The following is a 19,460-nucleotide window of genomic DNA, read 5'->3' on the forward strand; positions in this document are numbered from 1 at the left end:
AACTAACACTTAAAAGCTTCAGTGAACAAAGCTGAAAAGTGGACACGTAAAATGCAGGATTAACAGCCCTCCAAGGAGTTGTTGCAGAGACCAGAAGACAAAGGGGAGATTAATAAAGAAAATTCAGTAGTTGCTGGATAACTCCATACCTTGGAAAAAGATAATAGAGCAGCAGAAAAAATGTGGGCTAATTAGGATGAGAAGCAAGACAGCTCTAACCAATAGAGGTTAGAGTACGAACTAACAAAGAGAATTATGTGATTTAGAATGGATGACCATTGATTTCTTTGTTTGCTATAAACAGGTAGCTAAGTGAAACCTTTTGTGCCTGTGTGTGGCTGGAACTACCCGCCCCACATGCCCTGACCGGCACAAAGTAACGCCTAACTCGCCAATACTAAAACGATCTTGTTTGAGGATTTCTTTGATCCTGGTTTTGGTGACTGTTTCTAGTGACCCGATGGAACCATGCTCCTTCTTCTGCTCCATGGATTCACGGGATCGAGAGGACTCCAGTGCACTCCAAAGATTTTTCAGGGAGATCCTCCAATGCCCTAATCCAGTGAGTTCAAGGCAAAGAGCCCTGGGATTTCAGTAAGGTAGTTTCAGACCCACTGTTAACTCCAGGGGGAGGAATTGTGGTAATGGCAAAAGTGGGGGAAGAGGCTGAGAGAGGGCATGCTCAGAATGTTCAGCAGGGAATGCTGGATCAATATTTCCCTCCTGCACATCCCTGGTGGGAGCAGGTGGAAAACACTGTCACCGTGTTGGTGTGGACCAACGGAATTCCAGGGAAATCAAAACAGTGGAACCAGTAAGGATTCAGCTTGAGCCTGACGGAAGACTGGTTAGGCAGAAAAATTCTTCTTTGAAGTTAGAAGCTAGAAGAGGGTTAGATGAATGAATTGCTAAGTTTTGCAAGATGGATCGCTAAGGGCATGTGAGTCACAATATAGGACACCTCTCCTGCCAGTAAAGGAGCCACATGCTAATGAACACAGGCCGGTACAAGATGTCAGAGCTGTCAGTGAAATCCTGTGAGACTTAGACCCAGTGGCACCAAGTCCTTATACACTTTGAAGCCCAATTAAGGAAGCTGATGAGTCCTGATGAGTCCACTGTTGTGGATGTTAAGGATGCTTTTTTCTGCATTGCCCTTGAAACTGAAAGTCAACTCTTGTTTGTCATTCAATGGAAAGTTCCTTGATGGGCCATGAAACCCAATTGAAGTGGATCCTTCTTTCTCCAAGGTTCAAAAATCACCCCACATTGTTTGAGAACTGTCTCCATTTGAGACAAGTCAGGAGGAAACATCTCCTAAAAGACAACAAGTTTCGGCACTCCCTCCCACATCAAGAAATTCTTTTGGAGGAAAGTGAAAAAAGTTGTTTATTTAACACACAGAGTGCAGGCAGGCACGAGAAACAGAATGAATAATGTTAAATATTCAGACCTTCTCGCTGCGGAGAAAGCTGGTGGGTTCACAGTTCTTTCTGTAGGAGTGGAGTCTGGAGCCAGGACGCCCGTCCCAGGGCCTCCCCTCCGGGCTGGGGCACAGGGCTCCCGGTGATGCTCTGGTGTTTCGGGCCGGGGAAAAGCCAAACAGTTCCAGGAGAAAAAGCCACAGTCCTGGAAAAACTTCTTGCATTGTCAAACAATCAAGAATCCAGCTAAAAGCAAAGATGTACTCCCTCTGTCCATGCTGCACAGGACAGCTGAGCGAGCCTGGGGGAGGATGTGAGAAAACCACACCTCTCTCAGGCCTAGCTTAAAGTTACAGGACCCATGTCTGGGCATAAAGCAGACAATAGGGGCACAGTTTCACACTGTCACCCCAAGACAAGAACCAAGGGGCAAAAGAATTGGAGCTATGGTGTTGCAGTTTGAATTTATTTTATGGATTCCTTGTTAACTGGTTCATCCTGTTGTACCCCCGTGTTCTCCCTGAGTTTGTCTACCCCTGGGTTTTATTTTACCTTCCCTCAAAGCTGTCCTTCATGCCATTCCCAGCCCCTTGGTCCATCTCTTTCCCTGCCTGTCAAGGCAAGCCACGCCTTGATTCCGGAACCTTCTCTGCCACTTCAACCTTGGGCCAATCCCTGTCTGCGGCGCCCCTTTGGAATTCTCCTATTCCTGGAAGCCCCACTGGCCCATGTGACCCATCCTCTCCACCCTCCTGCCCCAACTGGCCCCAGACACTTGATGTACTCCACTCACTCCTCCCCGGAGGATTCCCTGTTGGTTAGCTGTTTGTATCCACCCCCTGACTTGTGTCTGTACTACACCCCTTGCACAGGAGTGCCTGGGGCTCTTTGTCTCAGCTCACTTCACCTGCACTAAAGTGTTCCTTGTGGAACCTCGAGACAGAGAGCCTCCTGCTTTCTCCTCTCCTGGTCCCTGTTGTGGCTTCTGTCTGGCACCTTAGAGCAAGTGCCACTAAAGGTTCAGCCTCAGGTAAATCCCCATACCGAGGCAGTTCCCCAGTCCTGGCGAGGCGCCGGAGTTCTAAGAGCTAGCCAGGGCTCCGGCAGTCACTTCAGTATGGGAAAAGGAGAATGAAGATATCACTTAGCTACAGTGTGTGGGTGACCTTTTAATTGCTGCAGGCACTCAAGCTAGATGTGTTAAAATGACCCTGAGATTCCTGAACTTTTTGGGACTAGCCAGTTGCAGGGTATCCAAGAGGAAGGCCCAAAGTGCCAAAGAGCATGTTCTGTAGCTGAGGTTCACCATTTCCCAGGGCCAGCAAAGCCTTGGAACAGAAAGGATGGAGGCAATTTGCCAAACTCCAGAGCCAAGGTGTGTTTGCAAGTTAAGAACATTTCTGGGAATGGGTGGTTGGTGTAGGCTCTGGGTTCTTAATTCTGGCCTATGGTAAGGCCTTCATACACGGCCTGAGAAACCCCCAAGGAGGTGCCAGAGCAAGGAGGTGCTGCAGTGGACTCCAGAGTGCCAGAGGCTTTCAGAGACCTCAAGAGAGCTGTAATGTCAGCCCTGCACAGGCATTACCTGACTTGACCAAGCCTCTTGAGCTGTTTGTTCAGGAACAGTGAGGTTATGGACATGGAAAAGGGCCATAAGATATATTTCCAAACAAGTGGACAGTGTAAGTTCCAGGATGTCCTGGCTGCCTTTGACTTGTAGCAGCAACTGTCTTTTTAATAGAAGAAGCCCAGAATGGACCACGGGCCAGAAAAGGACTGTTCATGGCCCACCCTTTGTCCTCTCTGTTCTAGGACAAAAAGGAGGCCACTGGTTACCCAAGCCCAAGTCAAATGCTTAAGTATCGAGTTGTCCTGTTGGATCAGGATGATGTGGAACTGCAAACACATCTTTGCCTTGCACCCAGCCATCTTCATGGAATCTTTACCAGAAAGAAGCTTCACAACATGATTGTCTTCTAACTATGGAGCGGCTTCTCTCCAGCAGAAGAGATCCTCTGGTAGAAGATCCGGACTGGGAATTGTCCAGAGGTGGGAGCAATTTTGTGAGCAAAGGAAAGCAGAAATTTGGGTGTGCAGTAGGGCCCAATCAAAGGCATCCCATTATCTCTTACCACCTCTGCACACAAGGCTGAGCTGCTCACTCTCTGGCAGCCTGCAATTGTCTCAGGGGAAGAAGGGGAACATATGGGCAAATTCTAAGTGTGCATTTGGAGCAGCACATGCCCATGGAGCTCTCTAGAACAAAGGCGGGCTCCTTTCAGCACGAGGATCTCCTGCCAAAGGTGGAGACATTATCAGACAACTCCTGGAAAGTGTTTGGGTACCAGCCAGCGTGGCTCTCATGCCTTGTAAAGCTCATCCATTTGGAAATACATCAATCAGTGGAGGAAACCAACTGGCAGAGGAAGCTGCTAAAGGGGTGTCAGAGAAAAGCATCATAATAGTTGCTGCACCAAAATGTGTGACCTTTCAAATGTAACCCCAGAGTAACAAGCCCAAGATAAAACGCTGGCAAAATCACATGGCCCTAGATTTAAAATACGACGAGTTTTGCCCAAAAGTTTTATTAAGTAGTTGAATAGTAATTATTGCATTTTAGTGTCTTCAGTCTTCCTAAGTATTCAATGATTCAAGTGGATGTAATCTTAAAAGAAACAATTAAGATCACTTTCAAAGAGGGGAATTGTTGGAAATGATATGACTTTCTAATTCACTATTCCAGTTATTTGTTTTCATTAACTCTGTTAATAACAGCTTTACTTAATCATAAGGAGTGCAGTTTTCCGCTGGAGCATGTAGCAAGACTTTGTACAAACTGCTAGTAGTGGAAGACTGTTTGGGAAAATCACTGAAACTTTTAAGTTTTGCTAAACCAACCTTGACGTGATTCAGTGAACAAATCTGGGGTAGAGAAATGGGGCTGAGAACTGGACACCAGGAATGCAGAATTTGTAGACTGTGAGGACAAGTTGTGGAAACCAGAGGTAAAGAAGAAACTTAACAAAGAGAATTCAGCTTTTAGTGTACTGAAAACAATATCTGGGAAAAAATTAAAATCATAAAAAGACTGGAAAGTGGACTAATTACCATTGTTATCAAAACCAGTAAGAAACAAACACTTTCATTTTCATATGAGGGATTAGGCATTCTTTACTGCAATGCCAGATGTATGGGGGATTACTGCACTCAGCGCACATGCCATGTACAGGAAAAGCTCCTGTTTAAATACTATGTTTTGCATCATATTGATAACTTTGCTCAGAAGAAACATACCTATGACAATAATTTCCCCCAAGAAATTCACATACATTCCCTCCCCTTAGCACATGCTTTCTTCTGCCCTGGGAGTCTCTTTGGCAGTCCTGGGTGCTTGGTGAACCCACAGTCATATCTGACCACCTGGTGAACTGGTGCTTCTCTGCAAATGAGGAGAAAAGTTGGTCTAGCTGGCCACTCATTCAAATTGTGAAACCTTAGATCAATGGACTGTAGTTTCACTCCCTTCCTCGGTCGATGTTTCTCCTGGTTTTGATAGTGTAGTGCCAGCTGGTAAAATGAGCATAGGATGGAGTGCTCATTGGTAAAATGAGCATAGGATGGAGCCTGCCAGGAGCAAACAATTCTTCATCTGGCAACAGCATGAGAATTGAGAAATCAAAACCAAAAGGAAGATAGGATATTAATTAATGAAGAGAAATATGTAATTTATAGGCAATGAGCATTAATTGCTTTGCTTAAAATACATAGTGAAAAGTTTAGAAAGTGGGTGTGCATGCTGAGTGGAGCCATTTCCATGCATCCCGGTGCTGGGAATGAAGTGATGCCTGATTGCTAATAGTAAAAACAGTGTAAGCCAGTTTGATTTATCCCCGTGTTTTCAGTGACCGTGGGAGAAGGCTCTGCCTGTCTTTCTGAAGGTTTTTTTATTAACTGAATAAAATGAAAAATTATTTCTCTGACAACAATTGTCACAGCCTTTTCTGTCTGCGGAGAAGATGTCCCTGGTGGAGCACTGGGTTCCCAGTCCTGCCCGGCTACTTGAGCGCTGTTGAAGTCTCACGGGGCTGGAGTGGCTGGAGGAGCTCCGGTGTCCTGGAGACGTGTCGGGGGGCAGTGCCTGGCCGGTGATCCCGTGAGGTGGCAGGGCCTGGGGGTGAGAGGCAAGGGTGAGCCCCCAGTCTGCGGGGCTGCCCCGTCTGGGTCAGCTCAGCCAGCCCAGGACGGGGCAGCAGGAGGGTCACCTGCTTGGCCAGAGACCCCCAGGGACCAGGTGCAGACCCAGCAGACAGCCAGTCTCTTCTCCCCCTGATCCCTGTGCCCTGACAGGGCCACACCTGGCTCATCCAGTGTCCTGATCAGCACAGGAAGCTGGTCATTCCTGCCCCTCGGGATGTGTCCACCCCTGCCCAGCAGCTGGGTCACTCTGGGCTGGCAAGGAGAGAGCAGCTGGCTGAAATGCAGGGCCCAATTCAGCATTCCCGAGCAACCCTCCCCAACCAGCTCCCCCCGGGGAAACTGAAGGCACAAATTCACCCCGGATGCTCAGCATCACCCTGCCAGTCCCCATTACACGCCCGGGGGTGCCTGGCTGGAAAGCAGCTCTGGGTCCTGACAAGGAGCTGTGGGCAAGGAGCTGCCAGGCCGTGCTGGGCCAGCCCCTAACGCTGCCGCTCAGAAAGGAAGAGGAGGAGGAAGCTGACAAATGAGCCTGGAATGTCCCAGTGCAGAGACGAAGGGACGAGTGCACTTGGGGGCCGGGGGTCGGGGCCAGGCGTCGGGCACGGCTCCAAGCAGCTCCTGAGTCGGCGTCAGGGCTGCCTGTAAGGATTTCGGCCGGCACCCGGGAGCAGCAGCGCCAGCAGTGCCAGCCGGTCCCCAGGGGGATCTGCCCGTGGCTTCCCAGCCCATCAGGGCAGCGGGCTGTGCAGGCTGCTCCTGCTGCCACAGCAGGCCCAGATGCTCAGAGCTGCCCCGCGGGCGCCACGGGACCAGCAGCAGCCTCAGGGCCTGGCCCAGGGCTCGATCTGCTCAGCCTGGTGGCACAGCCACAGCAGGGGGGAAGGAGCTTAAGGAGCATCAGGGAGCCCGGGGAAGAGAGAGGCTGGTGAGACAAGGCTCTGCCTACAACTTTAAGGGGTTTTATTAACTTAGTACAACTAAAAAACCATATTTCTGAACACCACTGTCACAGGCGCTTCTCGCTTCTGACAAGATGTCCCAGATCGAGCACTGGGCGCTGAGTCCTTCCCAGCTGGCTGGGGGCTGTTGATGTCTGGCGGGGCTGGAGAGGCTGCACGAGCCCTGGTGCCCATGAGATGTGTCGGGGGGCTGTGCTTGTCCGGTGCTCTCGTGAGACGGCAGGGCCTGGGGGTTGAAGGGCAAGGGTGAGCCCCTCATTCCCAGGGGCTGCCCCTGGCTTGGAGCAACTCTGCTGGCCCAGGAGTGGCCAGCACAAGTGTCCCCTGCCTAGTGAGAGACCGTAGGAGATCCAAGCTCAGTTGTCCCATGAGCCAGTCCTTCTCCTCCATATTGCTTCTGCCCCTTCCAGAGCCCAAAGCCCCACCCCAACCTGCCCAGCTCTGCACACAGAGCTCATCCCACAGCTGGTACCCAGCAGATAATCAGCCCCCTGTCCTTGTTAACCCCTATGCCCTAACAGGGCCATACCTGATGCATGCTGTGTCCTGATTGCCATAGGATGCTGGTCAATACGGCCCCTTGAGATGTGTCCATCTCTGTCCAGCAGCTGGGTCACACTGGGCTGAGGAGGAGAGAGCAGCGGGCAGCAATGCAGGGCCCAATCCAGCTTCCCCTAATAACCCTCCCTACCCAGGTCTGCCTGGAGACTGAAGGCACAGATTCCCCCTGGATAGTCAGCAATGCCATCGAGACTCAGTCACCATTCCGTGTCCCCACCTTCACCATCCCTACCTTTTTCTGGACTGTCAAGAAGTCCTGGGGCTGACCGATTCTCTGTGGGGAAGCCTTGTTGTTCTGCATCGTGGAGCTGCTGCTCTGATGGTCCCCAGAGCTCGGTGGCACACCGGGGACACTGCCATGGGCCACCGGCCTCCTGTGGGATGGGGCAGAGGACACTCAGTGCCCAGCCCCGTGGCATCCCAGGCAGCACCCTGCTGTGCCAGGGAGGGGACTGGCAGTGCTGCCTGCAGGGGCATGTCCCTCCCAGCTGCGCTCCACCTGCTGCAGGAGCCCCAAGCCCATCCCACCAGGCTGGATCTGCTGCCTCTGTCCCCACAGCCAGGTCTGCTGGCCGTGGCCGTGGCAGGTCCATGTGCACAGGGCACCAGCGGGCAGGAGCTGGCCTGTCCCAGCTGCAGGCCTTGGTTTTGGGAACGCCTTTCACAGAAGGCACACAACTGCCCACCAAGCCTGAGCTCAGATTGAAAACAGACACAGCTCATCAGATGTGCTTTCAGCAGCCTTGGGACAGAGAGGTGGGCCAGATAGGGCAGTGCAAGGCAAGGAATGCAAAACCCTCCAGACCTGGGGGAAGCAGTGGCCCTCCACAGCTGCCTTCTGCTCCCCTGCCCTGCCCACCCCCCAGAGCTCCTCTGCCCCAGCCCAGGCAAGAGCCCTCCTTGCTGTGTCTGGGCTAGCCTGCACCCCGGGAGCTGGGGATGTGTCCTCAGGGCCCTTACCTTTGGCTGTGCTGTGGCTCCTTGCTGGGGGGCAGCGGCTGCAAATACGGGAGTGTCCTGGGGGACCTGGGGAGGGCAGGAGTCACAGGTGTGTGACAGGGGACAAACAAGCTGTTCCTGTTGCAGGCAGCACCCCCAACCCCAGAGGATTGTACCCCACGGTATCCTGCTGCCTGTAGCCCTTGGGATGAGTCCCCACACCCCTGCTGATGGCAGGGCTGCAGAGGGGGCTCCCCACATCAGAGCCTCCCAAGCAGACAGTGTCACCCCTGTGGCCGGCACAGCGGTCACTGCTGGCACCCATCTCCCCCCATCACAGCCCCGCTGCCCCCGATGCACTGGTGCTACTCACTGGCCAGGAACCTGCACGGTGAGCATGCGGTCACAGGACAGGCACGTGAAAGGGACTGGCAGCTGCCTAAGGAGCGTGGGAGAAGAGGGCTGCCTGAGCTCCTGGGGCCACAGCCCTGCCCGCACACAGGCAGCAGCTCGCTGGCAGCAGCCGGGTGCTGGGCAGGTCACTGCACAGGGTCACGGCGTCTGCAGCGTGAACCGTGGGCTTTGAGCCTGTTTCTCCCCATCCCCAACGTGCTGGCTGAAGCCAGGAGAAGGGCACAGGCACCCTTGTCACCATCCCAAGCAGCCCCTGTGGCCCTTTCAGCCCCTCTCTGGCTCCAAAGTCCTCTGTGTGCCGGGCCAGGAGGGCTGGGCACAGACCCAGCTCTGGGACACTGTGTGTCACAGCCCTGCCTGGGCGTTGCCATCTCCCACCCTGGCTTCTGGGAGCCCTTGCACCCACAGCCCCATTTTGCTTTTGGAGGGCTCTGTCCTGCAGGTGCCCTGTCCTCATGCCTCCTTTCCTGTGTGGAAGCTGCGGCTGGTGGAAGGAGAAGGTGCAGCTGCTTCATCAGCATGCCCGTGGTTCATTTAGCAGCTGAATTGGTCCCAAGGCAGGGGACCAGGCGAGCAGTGTGTGGGACAGCTGGAGGGAACGGGACCATGGCTGTCCCCAAAGCCATCAGAATCTCCATCACACTCACTTCTTAATGCCAGCAGCGTTTTCACGCATCAGCCTATTCTCAAGTTCCTCCATGTTCCTGCTCCAGGAGTCCTCCATCTGGGAGCTGAAAGTCTTCAGCTCCAGGCGATCCAGCTGTGAACACGTGCACAGCCTCAGCCAGCTGCCCCCGGATGTGACATGGAGCTCTCCAGGGAAAAGCCCGGATTTGAGGGGGATCCTCAGAGGGATGCTGCCTCAGGCTGTCGAGTCCCAAAGGTGCCAGTTTGTCATGGTGGGGAAGAGGTACCCCTCACCTTCTCTTCCACCACAAGGTTGAGCTGCTGCTGCATAGTGTTGAAGTGCTGCTCCTGGTCTGAAATCCGGCTCTGCAACTCCTGCATCCTCTCATCCAGACGCTCCATATTTGCTTCAAATTGGCTACAATTGACTTTGCTGCCCAAGGCAGCTTTGTCCGCCTTCTAGCAGAGGGGAATGGCAGGAGAGCGGTGGGGAAAGAGATGAGGAATGACAGGCAGGGCCAGCACACGTGAGGGGCAGAGGGAGAAGTGCTTCCTCCAGGCCATCATGCCCCTTTCAAGGTGCTGTGGCCCCATTTGCCCTATCACCCTGGTGAGCTTGGTCTCACCATCTGGAGGGTGAGGGACCCCACAAGCTCAGGAAATTCTCCCTCCCCAGGCCAGTTCTGTCACCCAGCCCTCACAGGACAAGGGGCATTTGTCACCCTGCCTGGGAACCCCTGGGCAGGCACAGAGGCCTATTGAGACTGTACCACATCTATTGCTGCCAGAACATCCTGCTCATCTGTTTTCTCCTTCTGCAGCTTCTCCAGAGACTGGAACAGCATCTTTCAGCACAGAAAGGAACCCATGACACCACAGCAAGGTTGGAGCTGCCTCCTGGCCAGGAGAACATAACCCACTCCCCCTGCCCGAAAACCTCAAGGAAAGACACTTGGAACCAGCACAGTGCTGAAAGGGTCGGCAGGAGGCATTCTTGTGATCCCTGCCTGGAATCACAAAGAGTGCCTGGGGCATGCTCTGGTACCACAGGAGTTTCAGCCACACACCTCGATTGCCTTCTGCTTTTGTTCAGAGTCTTTCTGCAGGGTCCCAGAAACAAAGCTGAGCTTCTCGCAGTCTCCTTTCATCCGTACAACTGTAGCCTCCATGTAGCGCAGCCGCTCATGGTCGTGCTCCAGCTTCAGGGAAGGAAAAACATGGTACTGAGCAAAAGGGAGTCTGGCTGCTCCACCGGGGCCGACCCGCATTTCTCAGCCAGTGGCCATGAGCTCTCAGTGTCAACAGGAGGTTTGCATCAAGGCTTTCATCTCTGTCCATGCTGCTGACGGGTCCAGGCCAATTTGGGCAGTTCGGGCCTCCCCCAGACTACAGCACATCCAGCTGGGGGATGTCTTCAGTCCCCCATGCTGCCAACAGCCTACCTGGCCCCAGTTCCTCATCATTTTCTTGAGCTTTCCCATGGCCATCTGCCGGGACTCCAGGCATTCCACCTTCTCCTGGAGTTTCTCGCAGCGCTGGAGGAGCTTCCCCAAATGCGCTCTGATGTTGAAGGTGCAACTGGAGCAGTCTCCGTTCTCCCCTTCCAGCTCCTCCAGTAGGCCCACAGTTGTCTCTCCTGTACCGCCAAGCTGCAGGACAGGCAGAAGAAATTGGCTCAGAGATGGGATGAATGCAATCAACAATGCTAGGCGGCCCCAGGCAGTCAGAGAATATGGCCGGTAACCCCACCAGGACGAGTGCACCAAGCCCGGGGTGGTGGGAGTGCTCCCCCAGGACCTCACCTGCTCGTTCACTTTGTTGGCTGTCTCTGTCACCAGCTGCTCCAGCATGGCATTCCTCATCTCCTGCTGCTCTCCCATCTTCTGCAGATCACGTTTTGTCTCCTGCCGCAAAGCCCTGGCCAGCGGGACGGGGGCAAGGTCAGGGTTACCCCTGCAGGGCTGCTGGGCACTGTCCCGTGCCCGCAAACCAGGATGCTCCCAGACCACCTGGGCTCCCCTGCAGCCCCACAGGGTAGGAAACCCACTGCTGTCCTCTTACTCTATTTGCTGAGAGATCTCCTTACTGCTCTCTTCCTTCCACTTGGCTGCATCCTGCCTCAGCTTTTTAAGGTCCTCTCCGATCTTCTTCATCTGCAAAGCCAGTGACAGTAGAGTCAGGGCACAGACATCCTGTTGTCCCAGCATGGGGGCCCTTCAGATACATGGAAAGCCCCAGGGCCCCCCACCCAGTCCTGACAGCCTGACCCCAAACCCTGCTCTTGGAGTCACATTGAAGTTCCCCATGAGAGCCTAAAGACTACACGGCCCAACAGCTCACTAAGGCAAGGGACTCCTTAATCTTCTTTATGTCTCCTTCCATGCAGATCTGTGTTGTCTTTATTTTGTCAATCTCCTCATGGAGATCCCGGATGAGAGTCGTGTCCTAGGAGAGAGGAGTGATGGCAGTGAGCCTCTGGGAGGGTCAGTGGGGACCTGCAAGGCCTTGACCCTGCTGTGGTTTGTGGAGCACTGGGGACAGCAGAGGGCCGGGCTCAGCCAGGCTGGCAGGGCTCTGCAGGCAGCACGGCCCATGCATCTAGCAGGGCCAAGGGTACTGAGCCTCCAGCCAGCAGAGGCTGCTGTCTCAGACCCAAATTTGCTCCCAGCAGCACTTCACCTTGTCCTGCATCTCCTGGATCTTCTTCATGTTCCCTGCCATATGGGACTGTAGGAGAAAATGGTGAGAGAGGCAAGTTGTTGAGTGTCTGTGAGGAAAACAACCTACACTAGCACAGTGGCCTGCACAGACCTGGCTCTTCTGGATCTTCCTCATATCCTCTGATATGCGGGAATTTTCTGCCTTTATGCCAGCAATCTCCTCACGAAGAACCTGTGAAACAGTCCAGCAAACAGGGATGTCAGAGGTGATGGCCAGGGCAGCAACACCCCAAAGAGCCCTGCCCTGCCACGGGCAGCCCGTGGCAATCCAGGTGAGCAGGGAGAGTCCCAGTGCCACCTGCCCCAGCCCGGCTCAGTGCCAGAGCACTGAAGCCCATCCAGATAGCCAAGAGCCCCTGCCAGGGGCTGTGCCGGGGCAGTGAGGGCAGTGCCAAGCACTGCTGTCTGAGGAAGTGGGGAGGGGCTGTGTGGTGGGGGAGTGCCCCGGGGGGCTGGGAAGAGCCTCTACCTTGGACATGTGTTTCTTGTAGTCTTCCATCTCCCTCTTCATCTTTCCCATGTCAGTGGCCAGGTCAGCAAGTGAGGGGCCACTCAGCTGGCCCGGCCACGGCTCCTGGCTGCTCAGGTACTGCACGTCCAGGTGCTCCAGCACGGCCTGCAGCAGTTTTCGCAAGGCTGCAAAGTGAATGGCTCCCTTCTGGGGCATCCCGATGGCGAGATCCAGCATCTGGGAGAGGCTGAGTGTGTCCAGGGATGTTGCCATGTCTGCACACACAGACAGGGACTCTGTCCCTGATTTCTCACAATCCTTCCTAAACAGCTGGGTCCGTCAGGGGTGAGCAAAAGCAATAATAAAAAGGATGAGTAGCCAGCAGGCTCCTTCCTCCTTCCTTGTCCATCAAAGGACTGGAGCCTGCTCTGCTCACGCCCCTTTTCATCACAACTCCCGTTGCCAGGCAGCACAGCTCACCCCTGCGAGCCACTGGGTCACAGACTGATGAAGTCATGGAGTCATGGAATGACTTGGGCTGCAAGGGACCTCCAAGATTCTCTCTTCCCAATCCCCTGCCATAGGCAGGAACACCTTCCACTAGACCAGGTTGCTCCAAGTCCCATCCAGCCTGGCCCTGGACACTTTCAGGAATGGGGCAGACACAATTTCTTTGGGCAACCTGTGCCAAGGCATCACCACCCTCGCAGGAAGATTTTCTTTCCAATTCCCAATCTAACCCTGCTGTCTGGCAGTGTGAAGCCGTTGCCCCTTGTCCTGTCATTCAAGGCCCTTGTGCCAAGTCCCTCCCCAGCCCATCTGGAGCCCTTTAGTGACTGAAAAGCGCTGGAAAGTCTCGCAGGACAGGAGAGGCCTCACTATTTTTCTTTCAATCAGTTTAAGACTTGAGTTACAGCTAAACCAGTTCTTCATCTGCTGTGTCAGTGTCCTGTCTGTGGCATCTCATGTTCTTAGTTTCTTCCTGCATTGTGGAGCAGGCACTAAGCCTGCCTTTGCTGTGCAGTGAACTGTCAGTGGGAGTGACCACGGGCAGGGCACCGCAACAACCACAAAGGCCCAGATGAAGCCCAAAGGGTACATTTATGTTTGATTCCTCACCAAGAGAGGGATCCCCCAAGCAGCTTCTGGGCAGAGAGCACGGGTAGGGCCAGCAGCCCCACAGAGCTCAGTCCCTGTGAGAGAATCACCAACCTGCTGCTCTCACCTGGCTTTCAGATGTGGCTGCTGGCTGGTTTGGCACAGCAAACCCAGGGCCTGTTTTGGAGCATCCACTGGGATCAGCCTTTGCCAGGGAAGCAGTGGGCTGCTGTTCCTCGTGCCGGAGGTGCAGGAGGAGCCCCGTGAGCCCCTCGCTGAGCTATAGGGTTGTTGGGGCATAGACTCCTTTCTCCTCTGGAGTTCAGGGCAAAGAGTCTCCGTGGGGGAAGCCTTTGTACAATTTCCTCCACCTCAGGTTTTGTGTCAGCTTGACAGTCCATAAAGAAGACAATGAAATAATTTCTCCTGCCAATGTCCCCAAGACTGTGGGGGAAGACAAACCAAGATCTTCCCTTCAACACCTGCCATCCACCCCCAACTGCCCCTTTCCAAAACATGCTCTGTTCACCCCTAGTCCTTCCTGCTCCAAAGCGCTACAGCAGGTTAAGGGGCTTGCAATAGTATAACTTTTAATTAATTTTTAAAATAAATCTTTAGCAGTGTAAGTTCAACTTTTAGCCAACAGGTAGCTAAACTTCTTTTCAGAGAGTGCTATTATTAGAGTTTGATTGGGAAAATCAGGGAAACTTTTAGTTTTGCTAAACTAACACTTAAAAGCTTCAGTGAACAAAGCTGAAAAGTGGACACGTAAAATGCAGGATTAACAGCCCTCCAAGGAGTTGTTGCAGAGACCAGAAGACAAAGGGGAGATTAATAAAGAAAATTCAGTAGTTGCTGGATAACTCCATACCTTGGAAAAAGATAATAGAGCAGCAGAAAAAATGTGGGCTAATTAGGATGAGAAGCAAGACAGCTCTAACCAATAGAGGTTAGAGTACGAACTAACAAAGAGAATTATGTGATTTAGAATGGATGACCATTGATTTCTTTGTTTGCTATAAACAGGTAGCTAAGTGAAACCTTTTGTGCCTGTGTGTGGCTGGAACTACCCGCCCCACATGCCCTGACCGGCACAAAGTAACGCCTAACTCGCCAATACTAAAACGATCTTGTTTGAGGATTTCTTTGATCCTGGTTTTGGTGACTGTTTCTAGTGACCCGATGGAACCATGCTCCTTCTTCTGCTCCATGGATTCACGGGATCGAGAGGACTCCAGTGCACTCCAAAGATTTTTCAGGGAGATCCTCCAATGCCCTAATCCAGTGAGTTCAAGGCAAAGAGCCCTGGGATTTCAGTAAGGTAGTTTCAGACCCACTGTTAACTCCAGGGGGAGGAATTGTGGTAATGGCAAAAGTGGGGGAAGAGGCTGAGAGAGGGCATGCTCAGAATGTTCAGCAGGGAATGCTGGATCAATATTTCCCTCCTGCACATCCCTGGTGGGAGCAGGTGGAAAACACTGTCACCGTGTTGGTGTGGACCAACGGAATTCCAGGGAAATCAAAACAGTGGAACCAGTAAGGATTCAGCTTGAGCCTGACGGAAGACTGGTTAGGCAGAAAAATTCTTCTTTGAAGTTAGAAGCTAGAAGAGGGTTAGATGAATGAATTGCTAAGTTTTGCAAGATGGATCGCTAAGGGCATGTGAGTCACAATATAGGACACCTCTCCTGCCAGTAAAGGAGCCACATGCTAATGAACACAGGCCGGTACAAGATGTCAGAGCTGTCAGTGAAATCCTGTGAGACTTAGACCCAGTGGCACCAAGTCCTTATACACTTTGAAGCCCAATTAAGGAAGCTGATGAGTCCTGATGAGTCCACTGTTGTGGATGTTAAGGATGCTTTTTTCTGCATTGCCCTTGAAACTGAAAGTCAACTCTTGTTTGTCATTCAATGGAAAGTTCCTTGATGGGCCATGAAACCCAATTGAAGTGGATCCTTCTTTCTCCAAGGTTCAAAAATCACCCCACATTGTTTGAGAACTGTCTCCATTTGAGACAAGTCAGGAGGAAACATCTCCTAAAAGACAACAAGTTTCGGCACTCCCTCCCACATCAAGAAATTCTTTTGGAGGAAAGTGAAAAAAGTTGTTTATTTAACACACAGAGTGCAGGCAGGCACGAGAAACAGAATGAATAATGTTAAATATTCAGACCTTCTCGCTGCGGAGAAAGCTGGTGGGTTCACAGTTCTTTCTGTAGGAGTGGAGTCTGGAGCCAGGACGCCCGTCCCAGGGCCTCCCCTCCGGGCTGGGGCACAGGGCTCCCGGTGATGCTCTGGTGTTTCGGGCCGGGGAAAAGCCAAACAGTTCCAGGAGAAAAAGCCACAGTCCTGGAAAAACTTCTTGCATTGTCAAACAATCAAGAATCCAGCTAAAAGCAAAGATGTACTCCCTCTGTCCATGCTGCACAGGACAGCTGAGCGAGCCTGGGGGAGGATGTGAGAAAACCACACCTCTCTCAGGCCTAGCTTAAAGTTACAGGACCCATGTCTGGGCATAAAGCAGACAATAGGGGCACAGTTTCACACTGTCACCCCAAGACAAGAACCAAGGGGCAAAAGAATTGGAGCTATGGTGTTGCAGTTTGAATTTATTTTATGGATTCCTTGTTAACTGGTTCATCCTGTTGTACCCCCGTGTTCTCCCTGAGTTTGTCTACCCCTGGGTTTTATTTTACCTTCCCTCAAAGCTGTCCCTCATGCCATTCCCAGCCCCTTGGTCCATCTCTTTCCCTGCCTGTCAAGGCAAGCCACGCCTTGATTCCGGAACCTTCTCTGCCACTTCAACCTTGGGCCAATCCCTGTCTGCGGCGCCCCTTTGGAATTCTCCTATTCCTGGAAGCCCCACTGGCCCATGTGACCCATCCTCTCCACCCTCCTGCCCCAACTGGCCCCAGACACTTGATGTACTCCACTCACTCCTCCCCGGAGGATTCCCTGTTGGTTAGCTGTTTGTATCCACCCCCTGACTTGTGTCTGTACTACACCCCTTGCACAGGAGTGCCTGGGGCTCTTTGTCTCAGCTCACTTCACCTGCACTAAAGTGTTCCTTGTGGAACCTCGAGACAGAGAGCCTCCTGCTTTCTCCTCTCCTGGTCCCTGTTGTGGCTTCTGTCTGGCACCTTAGAGCAAGTGCCACTAAAGGTTCAGCCTCAGGCAAATCCCCATACCGAGGCAGTTCCCCAGTCCTGGCGAGGCGCCGGAGTTCTAAGAGCTAGCCAGGGCTCCGGCAGTCACTTCAGTATGGGAAAAGGAGAATGAAGATATCACTTAGCTACAGTGTGTGGGTGACCTTTTAATTGCTGCAGGCACTCAAGCTAGATGTGTTAAAATGACCCTGAGATTCCTGAACTTTTTGGGACTAGCCAGTTGCAGGGTATCCAAGAGGAAGGCCCAAAGTGCCAAAGAGCATGTTCTGTAGCTGAGGTTCACCATTTCCCAGGGCCAGCAAAGCCTTGGAACAGAAAGGATGGAGGCAATTTGCCAAACTCCAGAGCCAAGGTGTGTTTGCAAGTTAAGAACATTTCTGGGAATGGGTGGTTGGTGTAGGCTCTGGGTTCTTAATTCTGGCCTATGGTAAGGCCTTCATACACGGCCTGAGAAACCCCCAAGGAGGTGCCAGAGCAAGGAGGTGCTGCAGTGGACTCCAGAGTGCCAGAGGCTTTCAGAGACCTCAAGAGAGCTGTAATGTCAGCCCTGCACAGGCATTACCTGACTTGACCAAGCCTCTTGAGCTGTTTGTTCAGGAACAGTGAGGTTATGGACATGGAAAAGGGCCATAAGATATATTTCCAAACAAGTGGACAGTGTAAGTTCCAGGATGTCCTGGCTGCCTTTGACTTGTAGCAGCAACTGTCTTTTTAATAGAAGAAGCCCAGAATGGACCACGGGCCAGAAAAGGACTGTTCATGGCCCACCCTTTGTCCTCTCTGTTCTAGGACAAAAAGGAGGCCACTGGTTACCCAAGCCCAAGTCAAATGCTTAAGTATCGAGTTGTCCTGTTGGATCAGGATGATGTGGAACTGCAAACACATCTTTGCCTTGCACCCAGCCATCTTCCTGGAATCTTTACCAGAAAGAAGCTTCACAACATGATTGTCTTCTAACTATGGAGCGGCTTCTCTCCAGCAGAAGAGATCCTCTGGTAGAAGATCCGGACTGGGAATTGTCCAGAGGTGGGAGCAATTTTGTGAGCAAAGGAAAGCAGAAATTTGGGTGTGCAGTAGGGCCCAATCAAAGGCATCCCATTATCTCTTACCACCTCTGCACACAAGGCTGAGCTGCTCACTCTCTGGCAGCCTGCAATTGTCTCAGGGGAAGAAGGGGAACATATGGGCAAATTCTAAGTGTGCATTTGGAGCAGCACATGCCCATGGAGCTCTCTAGAACAAAGGCGGGCTCCTTTCAGCACGAGGATCTCCTGCCAAAGGTGGAGACATTATCAGACAACTCCTGGAAAGTGTTTGGGTACCAGCCAGCGTGGCTCTCATGCCTTGTAAAGCTCATCCATTTGGAAATACATCAATCAGTGGAGGAAACCAACTGGCAGAGGAAGCTGCTAAAGGGGTGTCAGAGAAAAGCATCATAATAGTTGCTGCACCAAAATGTGTGACCTTTCAAATGTAACCCCAGAGTAACAAGCCCAAGATAAAACGCTGGCAAAATCACATGGCCCTAGATTTAAAATACGACGAGTTTTGCCCAAAAGTTTTATTAAGTAGTTGAATAGTAATTATTGCATTTTAGTGTCTTCAGTCTTCCTAAGTATTCAATGATTCAAGTGGATGTAATCTTAAAAGAAACAATTAAGATCACTTTCAAAGAGGGGAATTGTTGGAAATGATATGACTTTCTAATTCACTATTCCAGTTATTTGTTTTCATTAACTCTGTTAATAACAGCTTTACTTAATCATAAGGAGTGCAGTTTTCCGCTGGAGCATGTAGCAAGACTTTGTACAAACTGCTAGTAGTGGAAGACTGTTTGGGAAAATCACTGAAACTTTTAAGTTTTGCTAAACCAACCTTGACGTGATTCAGTGAACAAATCTGGGGTAGAGAAATGGGGCTGAGAACTGGACACCAGGAATGCAGAATTTGTAGACTGTGAGGACAAGTTGTGGAAACCAGAGGTAAAGAAGAAACTTAACAAAGAGAATTCAGCTTTTAGTGTACTGAAAACAATATCTGGGAAAAAATTAAAATCATAAAAAGACTGGAAAGTGGACTAATTACCATTGTTATCAAAACCAGTAAGAAACAAACACTTTCATTTTCATATGAGGGATTAGGCATTCTTTACTGCAATGCCAGATGTATGGGGGATTACTGCACTCAGCGCACATGCCATGTACAGGAAAAGCTCCTGTTTAAATACTATGTTTTGCATCATATTGATAACTTTGCTCAGAAGAAACATACCTATGACAATAATTTCCCCCAAGAAATTCACATACATTCCCTCCCCTTAGCACATGCTTTCTTCTGCCCTGGGAGTCTCTTTGGCAGTCCTGGGTGCTTGGTGAACCCACAGTCATATCTGACCACCTGGTGAACTGGTGCTTCTCTGCAAATGAGGAGAAAAGTTGGTCTAGCTGGCCACTCATTCAAATTGTGAAACCTTAGATCAATGGACTGTAGTTTCACTCCCTTCCTCGGTCGATGTTTCTCCTGGTTTTGATAGTGTAGTGCCAGCTGGTAAAATGAGCATAGGATGGAGTGCTCATTGGTAAAATGAGCATAGGATGGAGCCTGCCAGGAGCAAACAATTCTTCATCTGGCAACAGCATGAGAATTGAGAAATCAAAACCAAAAGGAAGATAGGATATTAATTAATGAAGAGAAATATGTAATTTATAGGCAATGAGCATTAATTGCTTTGCTTAAAATACATAGTGAAAAGTTTAGAAAGTGGGTGTGCATGCTGAGTGGAGCCATTTCCATGCATCCCGGTGCTGGGAATGAAGTGATGCCTGATTGCTAATAGTAAAAACAGTGTAAGCCAGTTTGATTTATCCCCGTGTTTTCAGTGACCGTGGGAGAAGGCTC

The 19,460-nt window shown here is 51.6% G+C and overlaps 1 protein-coding gene across 2 annotated transcripts; it reads right to left on the reverse strand.

Moving 5' to 3' along the window:
* Positions 1-5,345: 5,345 nt before the first annotated feature.
* On the reverse strand, positions 5,346-13,465 carry LOC128798284 (glutamine-rich protein 2-like). 2 transcript variants are annotated; one of them, XM_053961619.1, is made up of 17 exons: positions 12,314-13,461; positions 11,936-12,016; positions 11,804-11,851; positions 11,465-11,569; positions 11,186-11,277; positions 10,927-11,041; positions 10,567-10,773; positions 10,192-10,323; positions 9,895-9,969; positions 9,419-9,583; positions 9,145-9,257; positions 8,457-8,522; positions 8,105-8,170; positions 7,377-7,518; positions 7,113-7,206; positions 5,780-6,809; positions 5,346-5,592 (listed from the first exon to the last, which is right to left on the reverse strand). In XM_053961619.1, the coding sequence occupies exons 1-16, from the start codon at positions 12,566-12,568 to the stop codon at positions 6,631-6,633; spliced, it is 1,935 nt and encodes a 644-aa protein (XP_053817594.1). In that variant the 5' UTR covers positions 12,569-13,461; the 3' UTR covers positions 5,346-5,592; positions 5,780-6,630. The 2 variants fall into 2 exon arrangements, with proteins under 2 accessions (XP_053817594.1, XP_053817595.1); XM_053961620.1 differs by lacking the exons at positions 5,346-5,592; positions 5,780-6,809; positions 7,113-7,206; ... (1 more) ...; positions 8,105-8,170; positions 8,457-8,522 and adding an exon at positions 8,529-8,644 and having other exon boundaries at positions 12,314-13,465.
* Positions 13,466-19,460: the final 5,995 nt, after the last annotated feature.

Source organism: Vidua chalybeata, chromosome 20 (genome assembly GCF_026979565.1).
Source record: "Vidua chalybeata isolate OUT-0048 chromosome 20, bVidCha1 merged haplotype, whole genome shotgun sequence".
Taxonomy (NCBI): domain Eukaryota; kingdom Metazoa; phylum Chordata; class Aves; order Passeriformes; family Viduidae; genus Vidua; species Vidua chalybeata.

Bases quoted from the DNA above. Each gene is read 5' to 3' on its own strand.
- LOC128798284 (XM_053961619.1), bottom strand. From the start codon at position 12,568: ATGGCAACATCCCTGGACACACTCAGCCTCTCCCAGATGCTGGATCTC. The intron at 11,570-11,803 runs GTGAAGTGCTGC...CCTCTCTCCTAG, and splicing joins TCCAGGAGATGCAGGACAAG to GACACGACTCTCATCCGGGA. The intron at 8,171-8,456 runs GTGAGTAGCACC...TGCCCTCCCCAG, and splicing joins ACCGTGCAGGTTCCTGGCCA to GTCCCCCAGGACACTCCCGT.